At 42.3% G+C, this 12,130-nt stretch overlaps 1 protein-coding gene across 1 annotated transcript; it reads left to right on the top strand.

The window, feature by feature from the left end:
• Positions 1-851: 851 nt before the first annotated feature.
• Positions 852-10,815, top strand: LOC306973505 (voltage-dependent T-type calcium channel subunit alpha-1I-like; the record flags this gene model as incomplete). Its single annotated transcript, XM_079570429.1, has 16 exons — positions 852-939; positions 1,239-1,375; positions 1,922-2,013; positions 2,404-2,560; positions 3,556-3,859; positions 4,715-4,807; positions 5,247-5,404; positions 6,221-6,404; positions 7,042-7,190; positions 7,261-7,425; positions 8,346-8,442; positions 8,504-8,653; positions 9,351-9,440; positions 9,558-9,623; positions 10,434-10,486; positions 10,668-10,815. The coding sequence occupies exons 1-16, from the start codon at positions 895-897 to the stop codon at positions 10,813-10,815; spliced, it is 2,088 nt and encodes a 695-aa protein (XP_079426555.1). The 5' UTR covers positions 852-894.
• Between the last annotated feature and the right edge of the window lie 1,315 nt (positions 10,816-12,130).

Consider the following 12,130-nt stretch of genomic DNA (forward strand, 5'->3'; position numbering starts at 1 on the left):
TGTAGCATCAAGTTAGCATTCTCTGTTATTTATGTATTTATTGACTGTTGAACCACTTTGCTCCTCCCCATGTGTCTGTTTCTCTCTTTAGTAGAAAACTATATTCATAATGCAGCATTTGTTAAAGCAGTTTTTGAATAATTAGAGAAAGTTTAGATTTTTCTCCAAATTGTTTTCCCCCTTAACTGTTTTCAAACATGACCATATATGGGCGACTCCAGAGATGCCGCCTGTATCTATATGCTATTCTTTGCCTCAATTTGATGTTTTTATTTCTCATGTTGTGGTTTGATTTGTTCATTAATTTGAGGTTCCATTTCTATGTAGATTTAAAGAGAGAATCTGCAAATCCTGTATTATGTTTGGCTAACTGTAGTCAAAACAAAGCAACGACATCTCCATGGAGACGAGCTCCCAGTCCTGTTCTGCTCCCAGTCAGTGGCCCTAAAATTCTAAAATGAGTCAAGAAAGTGATTGTGAGAGGCCGCCCGGGGAAGAGCCAGCGCAGGAGCCCGTCGGTGAAGCCCTGGAGCCCCGGTGCCCTGCTCTCACCAGATGGTGCCTGTACCTCACCTCAAAATGATATCCTTTACAAAATGTTCATTCACTGATTCACAGTCGAATCAATTATGGTAAAATGGTAATGGTCTCAACTTATGTAGCGCTTTTCCACCTACATTAGGCACTCAAAGCGCTTTATATTATAATGTAACAGTGTAATTTCCTGATCAAAACATATGGACGGGAGAGAACTGGAGTATATTTCCATCTTTGCCCACATTTATCTTGAATTATTTACATTTTATCCACATAATTTGTGCATAATTGCCTCAACTCTCTCCCAAGTGGTGGAATTATCTTTCTGCCGCAATTGTCCTGCTGAACTGTGTGTCTATGGGCTGGTATGACCCCTGCAGACGCAAAAATACAGCTTTACAGGTAAGACTCTATATCATACTTTTCTGGTTGTCACAAGAGGGGCATTCTGTTATTCTTCTATATAAGTCATATTTCCAAAAGCACTAAAACCATATGCATTTTAATGTATCGCTATACATATCAGATCGGCTCCTGGTTTTTGTGATACATATCAGATCGGCTCCTGGTTTTTGTGATACATATCAGATCAGCTCCTGGTTTTTGTGATACACATCGGATCAGCCCCTGAGTTTTGTCGGATCGTGACAAAGGTGTATCATCCCAGCACTACTAATTAATGTCTTCTCTTACTTTTTTAGATCTTGGAGTGGATTTTCTTTGCCTTCTTCACGGTGGAAATGATCCTGAAGGTGCTGACTCTGGGCCTGTTTGGGCACAATGCCAGTTACCTGAAAAACAACTGGAACAAGCTGGATCTGCTCATCCTCTTTACAGAGTGAGTATTCCTGTGTTGCAATATCGAATGCATTATAAGAGGGAAAAGCCTTAAGCCATTTAAGGATACATATTATGCAAAATCATCTATTTCTACTGCCGAAGAGCTTTCATCTATATTTCCTTGATTTTTTTCTTGCATAAAACTTTAGAATTAGAATCCCCCAAAGGGATAAAAGACAGACAGGATACAGATGTTACCTCTTACTTTACGTTACTTCACCAGAGGAGACTTCTGTGTTTATGACTGTAGCTTTTTTTGCCTTGAAGCTAAAGGCTAATGCTAATTTGATGTTAATAAATGTTTTAATAGCACCACCATTTTTTTATTTTTTTTTGCAATAATATGTGGACAGGAAATGGTCTTTACCCGACACTTACAGGAAGTAAGCCAAAAACATTCAATGCACAGAGGCTATTAGATTATTGTTATCTCCATATTCAAGACAGTTATCTAATATCCCAAATGTTTCCGTATCGTGCATCCCTTTTATTTATTTGTGCATTGAAATGACTTGTGATGTGTCTGTCTGCATCTCCCCAACAGGCTGCTGGGATTCATCCTGAAGCTTTTTGACATCGACCTCTCCTGGCTGCCGGACTTCTTCAGACCACAAAGAGTTGTCAGCAGGGTGCCCAGTAAGTCGACACATCTTTGTAACCAGGAACAGGGCAATCAAGAATCCGTACTATTCACAGTGGTTTCAGGAATAGAGGCTCTGTGAATGCTTTTGACTGACTTCCTGTCGACCAGTGTAGGGAAACGACCATTTCCTGTGCACAGATTAAGAATAAAACAAGATCAGGAATCAAAAGAAGATCAAAATTTAATTCAAGCCAAGTGCTTTACAAGAAAATTAGCTCACATTAACGTTAGCCTTTAGCTTCAAAGCGAAAACATCTGTAAAAACAGTGGCATTGGGGGGTACTGTGATTTTGCTACTTGAGTAAAAGTACAGATACTACTGGTCCACAGGTATAAAGTCTAACACTCAATAAATCTGTGCTGCGTGTATTGATTTGTTTTAGGTATGCAAGAGTTTGTGGAGATGCTCTTGGAAACCCTGCCCTTATTTGGGAACATCCTCCTCCTGTGCAACTTCATAATCCTCATCTTCAGCGTGGTGAGTGTGCAGATGTGGCAGGGGACGCTGCGCAACAGGTGCTTCCTGGGCGACAACATCACGTAAGCATTTTTTTAAAAATATATGTTTAAAAAAGTTTTACCTACACGTTTGTTAAGTGGTGACGTCACAGCTCTACGTCCGGGTTCGCATAGACCGGCAGATGTGCGAGAAACTACAAAAAAACTCTTCAATACTGAAATCAATGTTTCTGAAACTCAACAGAGAGTTACTGAACATACTTATTTATCAGGCCCATTAGCCAAAAATGATGTACCTACTAATATTACTATCAAAGTAATATTTACCAAAATCGCTATATCCGCTAAACCCGGAAGTAGTGACTTTAGTAAATATTACTTTTTTAGCAGTAGGTACGTCATTTTTGGCCAATGAGTCTGAGAAATAAGTAGGTTCAGAAATATTGATTGTTGTTTTAAAGATTTTTTTAATGTTTTTTTCTCGCATATTTGCCGGTCTGCTAGGACCCGGAAGCAGAAGTCATAACGTCACACTAAACAAACGTATACTCAGACCTGATTCGTAACTTTGCAGGGAGCGGGACATTACCAGCAGTTTTCTCCATTTAACGTCTTAGATTTAATGTTTATTTTATGTTGTTTTGTCCGGCAATCACTCATGGCTCATGGCTGCGCTCTGCCGTTTTTCCTACACGTCTCCATTCACAAATATTGACATGTTTGGAATCCACATGACACACGGAATTCCCCTTGCAAGGCTCTGTAATCCAAACATGGTTATTTCCTTTCTGAAAGATGCCAGCTATGTGTCTGTAGGGATGTACTTACACATACGTTTTCTCAGAATTAGCTTTTCGTTTCTTGCATCTCCACTTTGTAGCCCCAATATTTGGATGTTTTTTTTTGTGGGGGATTTTTAAATATCAAATTCCTAGCCGGATTGATTGAGGTTTGTTGGTAAAAAAAAATTCACAAACACCTTGCTTTAATAAGTCATTTTTCCCTCTCTTTTCTTTATATTTTCCCCTCTTTACCTGCAGTGTTGACCTGTCTCCCTCTCTCTGTGTGTCCTGTAGCAGATACAACGTGTCTCTCCCCCCGGTCTACTCCAGCAGCGGCCCGTTGCCATTTGTGTGCTCCGCCCCACCCGCGGCCGGGATGCGACGGTGCAGTGACATCCCGCCGTACGAGCAGAACGGGACGACCTGCCTGGTTTCCCATGACAAGTTGGAGCAGGACCTCCTCACGCCCCTCCTGGACCCGGGCAACTGCTTCGACTGGAACGACTTCTACAACGTGTGTCGGAAGGGGGAGGAAAACCCGTTCATGGGCGCCATCAACTTTGACAACATCGGCTACGCGTGGATTGCCGTGTTCCAGGTGAGATAAAGGACCGAAGTGCTGCTTGTGACGTTTCTTTTGGGAAGAGTAGCCACATTTTTTATTTAAGTAAGAGTAACATTACTTTGAGGGAGACGTTGCAGGCAAAACAAATCTTTAGAAAATTGCGTGCTGACTTTTTATGCATTTTGTTCACTTACTATACAAACATTACCCATCAAAACTCTTTTTATGTATCAGCAGATTTGAGAGGAAACAAAAAAGGGTGAAATAACTAATTCTTTAAAGGGACTAAATGACTAAATTGATACTCACTACTGTAACTGCCGTAACTGCAGTTTCTATATTAAAGGAAATGTACAGTTTAAAAATTTTCAAATTAAGTATTTTCCTCCCCCTACATGTTCCAGCAATGTCCTAATGTGTAGAATGAGCCCAGACCTGTTCACCACAACTTCCGTTTAAATCCTGCACTGTCACTCACAAAGTTGTTTCTTCGGGTCCGAAGTGCCGTCATGCACAAGCTTAATATAGAAGCTGCAGTTACGCGTAAGACCTGAGGTGGCAGTGGTGAGTATAAAATGACCAACTTGCATCTACTCCCTTTAAGCTCGTGCATGACACTTTTGGACCCGAATTAAATTAAACTTTTCAAATTCAAAATATAAAACCACATGTTAATACTGCTGCCTCAGCCAAAACACAAACATATTTTTTTTGCTTTTCCACATTTGTTGAATTTGACAAACATTGACTTAATTCCTGCTCTGTGCTGGTTATTCAACCTCTGTTACACTGACAAATTTAGGACAACATCTGACCTTGATATTTTGTTTATATTCTGTTGTTACAAGAGTTTCATCCATCCATGTAACTACTGTCTGTCTCGTCCAGGTCATTACTCTGGAGGGCTGGTCGGAGATCATGTACATGGTCATGGACGGATTTTCCTTCTGGAGCTTTGTGTTCTTTGTCCTCATCACCATCGTAGGTTTTGACTCTCGCCTCATTACAACAGGGCTGAGATTGGCTGTTTTGAGCTGGAAAAAGGTTTACGTGTCTTTGTAAAGCAGAGGAAAAGCGTGTCGTCTGCTCGCCAGGGTAGTTTACACAGGCAAGAGGAAACTAAACTCATCTGCAATGTAAAAACTCATCTAGAAAAAAGTAAATTAATTTGTCCTTGAGTTACTAATGTCAAGAAACCTGTCCATTGGTTAAGTTTTTTACACTTAAATTAAAGGTGCATTATGTAACTTTTTTATGTTAGGAAAAAAGAAGCAGATTTTATGTCTACACATATTTATGAAAAAAGACAATATGTGTAGCATTTTTGTTTCAGTATAATAGCAGGCACTGTATTGAAATGGTCTAGCAAAGCTATTTAGCATTTTTATCGCAATATACCGGTGTTCTCTGTTTTCCTCAGATCGGGGCGTTTGTGGTGATGAACGTCTGCGCCGTGGTCATCGCCACGCAGTTTTCCGACAGTATGGAGAAGAGGAAACGTGACGCCGCCTGCTGTCCTTCAACTATCGAGACAGTCCTGCTCTTCTGCAAACAGAGGCTCTCTGAGCCTTTGGTCCAGTAAGATCACACTGTGTCTCCTTTGCATTCACGTAGCTTTGAGTAATCATCGAGTTAACTTGTCAAATTTAGCTGTTTCTTCTTCTACGTTTCCAGCGCTTCGTTATGTACCTCCTGGATACAATAGCGTCATTGTTTACTCAAAACTGTCCTCCATATTTCAAAACCCTTAATCCAACATTTAATTAGCTCCAAGTGCATATAAAAGACCGTGCAGTAGTTGTAAACTATGCCGTAAATCAACACTGTTACTTTTTTATTAAGATATGACAAAGATAAGACTTTATGGATCTCACAATGGAGAAATTCACTTAGCTCATTTCTACAGCTGCCAGCAGGAGGAGCCCCAGGCAAAGTCTTCTCCAGTTTTTCATTGTAACTGTTGAATTGTTACAAAGACATCATTTCAAAATAACAATGCGGAAGCAGCCAAAATAATGTTTTATGTCATTTAAATATAATAAGCCCCATATGTCCACTTTGTAGGAACAAAAGGAGCGTCTGTACGCGTGGTCAGCATGGCGCCTTTACTTTTTGTCACAGTGGTCTCTAGGACGCTCCAGGATCAATTGTTTGGAAGAGAGACGAAGCCTCTCACCAGAAAACCTTCCAAACAATAGATCCTGGAGCGTCCTAGAGACCACACGTGCAGCCACTGGGTCGCTACAAAGTCAAATACGCAAACCAATACATCAACTTTTTTTTGCATAAATTGTTGCATAATGCACCTTTAAAGGGCTGTATTGTAAATAATTCACTGTAATGGTAAACAAGGCACAGTAGATGGGACAGAGACTGAGTTTTCCTCTGCTCTAGGTTTGTGACATCTCGTTTCTGGTGGTGGAGTTGGTCCCCGTCCTATCGCCTCGCCCACCTGATGCTGTTTTTTCTACTGATTTTGCCAGCCCGGAGGCTTGTGGACCACAAGATTTTCAAGCAAGCGATGATGATCACAGTTCTCTTCAGCGTCCTGGCTGCAGCTCTGGAGCATGATAAGCAGGTGACACTATGACTTGAAATGTCTGAACCATGGCTGTCGAACTCGTTTGGGTTCTGGTTATTTCTTTAAAAATCCATGACTCCGCACAGGAATGTTCTAGAGACTTACTTTTTGTTACCCACTCAGAAATTCATGCTCTTCAAAGGGCCACATTATGTCATTGACACATGTGAGCTAAACCTTTAAGCCCTTGAAGGTATTAGATTTGTACGTTGTCAAGAGGGTGTCCAAACTTCTCAATTATGGATAGTGTAAGCAACATATAAAGCCACTCTGCGGAACATTCCAGGTTTTATATTGCGATGTCATAAGAACAAGTAAGACATAAACAACCATGCTGGCTAGGGCTGCACAATATGAAAAATCTGGGATATTAGATAACTCATGGAATGTTCTCACACACAGATTTGTTCTTAAGGCCTTCTTACAGAAATTTTGACATTCACGATTTTAGAAGAAAAGTCCGGTGGGCTCTTGAAGTCAGCAATTTTAGAATATTATCACAGTCACAATGGGTCCAAAAACATATTTCTCCAAGACACACCGGTATACAAACATATTGTATTTATTTAAACAGTAGAGATAGGTTTCTTAAAGTTATTAACCATGATTTTATGTTATTGTGTTTTAATTCCAGCCTCCTGCGCTGACAATCTTCCTGTGGATCAGCAAAATCCTCTTCACGCTCCTCTTTGCCACGGAGATGCTCCTCAAACTCATCTCGCACCCACGACAATACTGTAAGAAGAAGATCCACTTCCTGGAGTTGTGCATCGTCATTTCCAGGTATAATGTTTGTACGCTCCCGCCGAGAGAGTTTCAACAAAACCTAAGTACCTGTCTATGCCTGTTCCAGTGTGTGCGAGCTCAGCACCCGCACCAACTACTCCAGCGTCCTCCAGCTGATCCGACTCATTCTCCACGTGCCGTATATGAGGGTCCAAGTCGCGTTGCTGAAAAAGACCATCGGGGAGGCGATGACACTGTGTGCACTCATTCTGCTCTTCATCTTCATCTTTAGGTATGAGATTATGATGCAACATTGCAGCGATTTCACAAAGCTTTCAGTACCCTTTACTGCATTACATTACATAAGCATCAGAAAAACTTCCAAATAAAAGCAGATGAAATGAGTTTTTAGCCCCTGAGAAAGACTAAGGATTGCTGCTGAGACTGCTGCCCCGCGCCTTGGAAAGCAGAAGAAAACAGATGTGTGGATCATCTTAATGCTCCTCTTAATGCTCATTGCTCATGGCAATGGCAATGTTTTGTAAGACAGTGGTCTCGATGTTGGTTCCTCCCTTGTCATTGGTGTGCATAGGCGTGCACGCTCGTGCATGCTCATATGTGCATGAGTTATACTTTATTAATCCCCATAGGGAAATTTATTCTCTGCATTTGAACCATCATTGACTCTGGGGTGACATGTAGGAGCAATGGGCAGGCAGCGTAGGCCGGCGCTCGGGGACCCATCTCCAGAAGCGGATCCAGGCTAATGGTCAGAACCATCGAGCTGGAGGATTGACCTATTGTACATGTTTTTAGTGGTAGGGGAAACCGAAGCACCCAAAGCAAACCGATGCAGACACTAGTAGAACATGCAAACTCCGCACAGAAAGGCCTTGTCCAGGTGGGAATCGAACCCGCGCTAGCCGCTGCACCACCGTGCCTCCCTTCATATGGGCACTAGCGCTCAATGAATAATCCCGCTGTGTCCCACACCCTGACATATGACCAACTCCTGCAGCGGCCCATATGGGTTTAGGTCCAAAACACAGGTCACATCACATGCTTTTCTAAGACGATGCCCTCTTTATGCACCGCGGCTCCACTGCCCGCTTCCTCCTCACACACCACCACACCATAAATGCGGGCCCTGATCAGTTAAATCAGTGTTTATTGCTACATTTGCACATAAAATATTTCACATTTGCTCCACAGTGTCCTGGGAATGCACTTTTTCGGCTGCAAGTCGCAGTTCCACGACGAGCGCCAAAACTTTGACTCTCTGCTGTGGGCCATGGTGACTGTGTTCCAGGTAGGAGGCTGTAGTGTTCAGAGTGTGCAGTGTGTGTGCCTAATGTTGTGTGTCCCTGCAGCTACTAACACTGGAAGACTGGAACCTGGTCATGTACAACGCCATGGCCGCCACCAACCCCTGGGCGTCTCTGTACTTTGTAGTCATCATTGTGTTGGGAAAACACCTGCTGCTAAACATACTCGTCAGCATTGTGGTCCAAATCTACAAGGTACAGAAAAATGTAATCTAGATGTGCAAAAACAATGTTCAGTCATTTTATAAAACAGTTTTAGGCGTCTGGATGCATCAGCTGCTGCCACCATTCACTAAAACCAAAAATCACAGAATTATACAAAAAATGATTGAAAAGGTGTCACACCCAGTGGTTAAAGAGGTTATAGTGCTCTGGTCTAGAAGACACAGTACGCTACAATATGTCGATAAATACACTAAATTTAACAGAAGGTGTTTAAATTAAGAGTTTGTTTCCCAACCAAGGGGACCCTTGGGGATACTTGAGGACCTAGCCGGGGGGTACTTGGAACTATTTCCTATTGAAAAAAAGAGGAAACTGAACATTATTTTGACAAGATATCTGTAATTTGCAGTTTGGTGAGAAGTTTAGGTTTATTTTGAAAGCAACATTGTATTTTTACTTACACATTGAGTTTTTAAGTGATTGCTTTCTAAACAAACTGTGACACCCTTGAGGTAGGGGGTACACTTTGTACCACTGAAAGGTCCAAGGGGTCTGCAAGACTAAAAAGGTTGGGAACCACTGCTTTAGATGACAATTGAGAAACCTGGAAATGAAAAACACTGCTATGTAAAGAGGAGCATGCATTGAGTTTTTTCAATGGCACATATCAGTCTGTTGTCCCAGGCCGACCAATCTGTCTTATCGACTTTAACGCTCTTGTGACCAGGCTCAGACCGTCCGTTTGGACGTGCTGAGTCCTTCGACAGCTTCAATCATTGGCACCGCCATATGGTCGTTCAGCCAGGCTCAAACGCAGGTAAGCACTGTATTTCTCACTTCACACACGTGAGTTAAAAATGTAAGGGCTACGGCACGGACAAGCCACACCTACGTTATAATGTACACGTCTGAATATTTCTCTTGTGCCTCGCAGGAGTCGCCACTCGCTAACGCCGGCACTGACGAGGCACCGGCAGACAACCAGGGGCAGGGCAGCGAAGTGAGACACCAACTATACAATGTGCCTACGGTGTTTCTCAGAAAAGCCTGTTAGCCGCTCAAAACAGTATTTGCATCATTTTCCAAGAGGACGTCCAGTGATACCTGATCTGCAAACAGGCCAAGTCTCTGATAATGATGTTGTCTCGTTCTGGGGATGAAATAATCCAAGCCGGTGTCACAACCACAAAACGGAAAAAGGACTGTCTCATTCACAAACACTTCAGTTCACTGTCAAGAGACGATTGGGAGCTACTATCCGTCAAGGCTAATGATGGGGAAATGGCTCCACCTGGTGGCCCTGCATCATACCCTTTGTGACTTCTTTAATTGGTAAAACGCACATTAACGTTAGCAATAGCAGCAGTAGATTAACTGCTGAACTAACTGTGAATATTTGGCTGTCGCAATCTTGTAAACGACATCATTTTCGGGTTTTATTCATTGGAAAGTGTATGATACACACACAAGCACCTGAGATGATGAGGTTAATAATTAAAAAGCCTTACATTTTTAAACATTAGACATTTTATGGGGGAAAAAGAACCCATTGCAGCTCTGTTTATATAGAAAAAACTTAGAGGGCATTTAGCCTTTTAGCAGCAGTATGGGTGTTTAGCATGGTGCCTCTGCTTCCCATGCCAACTGCAGGATCAATCCGTTTTTTGGGGACTTGAGTGGATTTTTTTTGGCAGCTGACAGGCTTTTCTGAAATAGTAGGGCTCTCAGAAGATTCCTACAGATTGACTGTCTCTTCACAAATGTCAATGTTCACTCAAAAGTGTCATGTTTTTTTCCCTCTATATTGCAGGCGTCTTGGTTCCAAAGAGTTGTCCTCGCCTGGTGTAAACGATATGAAGACTGGTCTTTTTTCTTGTTCTCCCCAAACAATAAGTAAACACAGTTACTTAGCAATTCGTACCTTCCTAATGGTCCTTCCTTTTTTTACTTTTACTTTAACTCTTCACCTCTGGACCTGTTTGCTTGGAGGCAACTAAATGCTACGATCTCCCTTCACTCAAAGCCTCATCTCGTTTGTGTGCAGGTTTCGTCGCTTTTGTTACCGGGTCATTTCCAACGTGTGGTTCGAGCGCTGCATCCTGTTCTTCCTGGCTGTGACCTGCATATCCATCGCTGCCGAGAGGCCCAACATCAAGCCCCTGAGCGTTGTAAGGGAAGAGACTGAAATTTAGACCAGTGGTTGTTCAACTTTTCAAAAGTCCTATGGTGTAAAATGTTCATCTTCCAAAAGAGCAACACTAAATATAGATCAAACAGATCTTAAACAGGCTGAAAAAAATTAACGCAAACCTGGATAATAATCACGATTGCACTGGGCAAGAACCAAGCCTATCATCACAAAAATCTCTTCTTAAATCTAAATTTATTTTCTAAAACTATCCCTTATCCTAAACTTACCTGCAGTAGTATTCTGCCTCATTCAGTAACTTTGGTTGTTTCTACTTCTACTGTCAAAAGTCTCCTCATTTTTTTAAACTCCATAAACCATCACCAGTGTCGCACAATGGATTTGTTAGCATTTGTTGTGAGGTGAAAAATGGAGGCTTGCGTGCTTTTTTTAGCATCAAGTAATGAGGTCATGACCATCAGTCTTTGACACTGTTCTGGGATAAAGTCTCTTTTGCGTGTTGCTCAGCTTGGAAATGTTTGTAGTAATGTTGTTGTTTTTATGTGGCCGTTTTTCTGTCCAGGAGCGATTCTTATTGGATTGGTCGGGTTACCTGTTTTCCTGTGTCTTCTTGGTGGAGATGATTTTGAAGGTACATGTCTGACTCTTGCTTCTATGGCTGCACAAAATCACAGTCTTCTCTCAAGTGTTAAAGGGGACATGTCATGCAAAATTTACTTTTTTTTTAGTTGTTATCTTGTTAAAAAAATCCTTCACCAGGCCTGTTCTGAGCAGTTCTGCGCTCAAAGTGTTTTACAGCACAGCACAGCGCCTTGGATTTGTTAGCATGGATTTGTTTTCACTGTTATTTTCATAACTGCCTGCAGAGGATGCAACAGGCAAATACAATCTAAATTCTGAGGCAACAAATGGAATGTTCCTTAGCTTCAACTACACATGATGTATCTCCTCTTAAACTCTCCTGAACGTGGTTAAGTCATAGTTTTATTGTCGGAGTCAAAAATAGACCAAACTCACCCTTTAAGACGTTTTCCAAAATGGCGCAGCCCTATTGGCTACAGCTACAGGGGATTCTTATCCGGGTGTTTTTTCCAGATGGTGTCCCACGGGGTTCTGTTGGGCAGCGGCTCGTACTGCCGCTCCCTCTGGAACATCATGGACGGGGTGCTGGTGGTCCTGTTTGTCGCGCACTCCGCCGCCGAGATCGCCAGCTCCGAGGAAAACGACCTGGAGAAAATCCTCAAACCTCTGCGGCTGCTACGCACGCTCTGCCCGCTCAGGTATCCGTGCACGAGTCTACACCCTCACACGCCTAAAGTTAACTGTAGGGTTCACGCCGGTTTCTTTGTACAATCCCT

The sequence above is a fragment of the Gobius niger genome (genome assembly GCF_951799975.1).
Source record: "Gobius niger genome assembly, chromosome: 14".
NCBI classification, from domain to species: domain Eukaryota; kingdom Metazoa; phylum Chordata; class Actinopteri; order Gobiiformes; family Gobiidae; genus Gobius; species Gobius niger.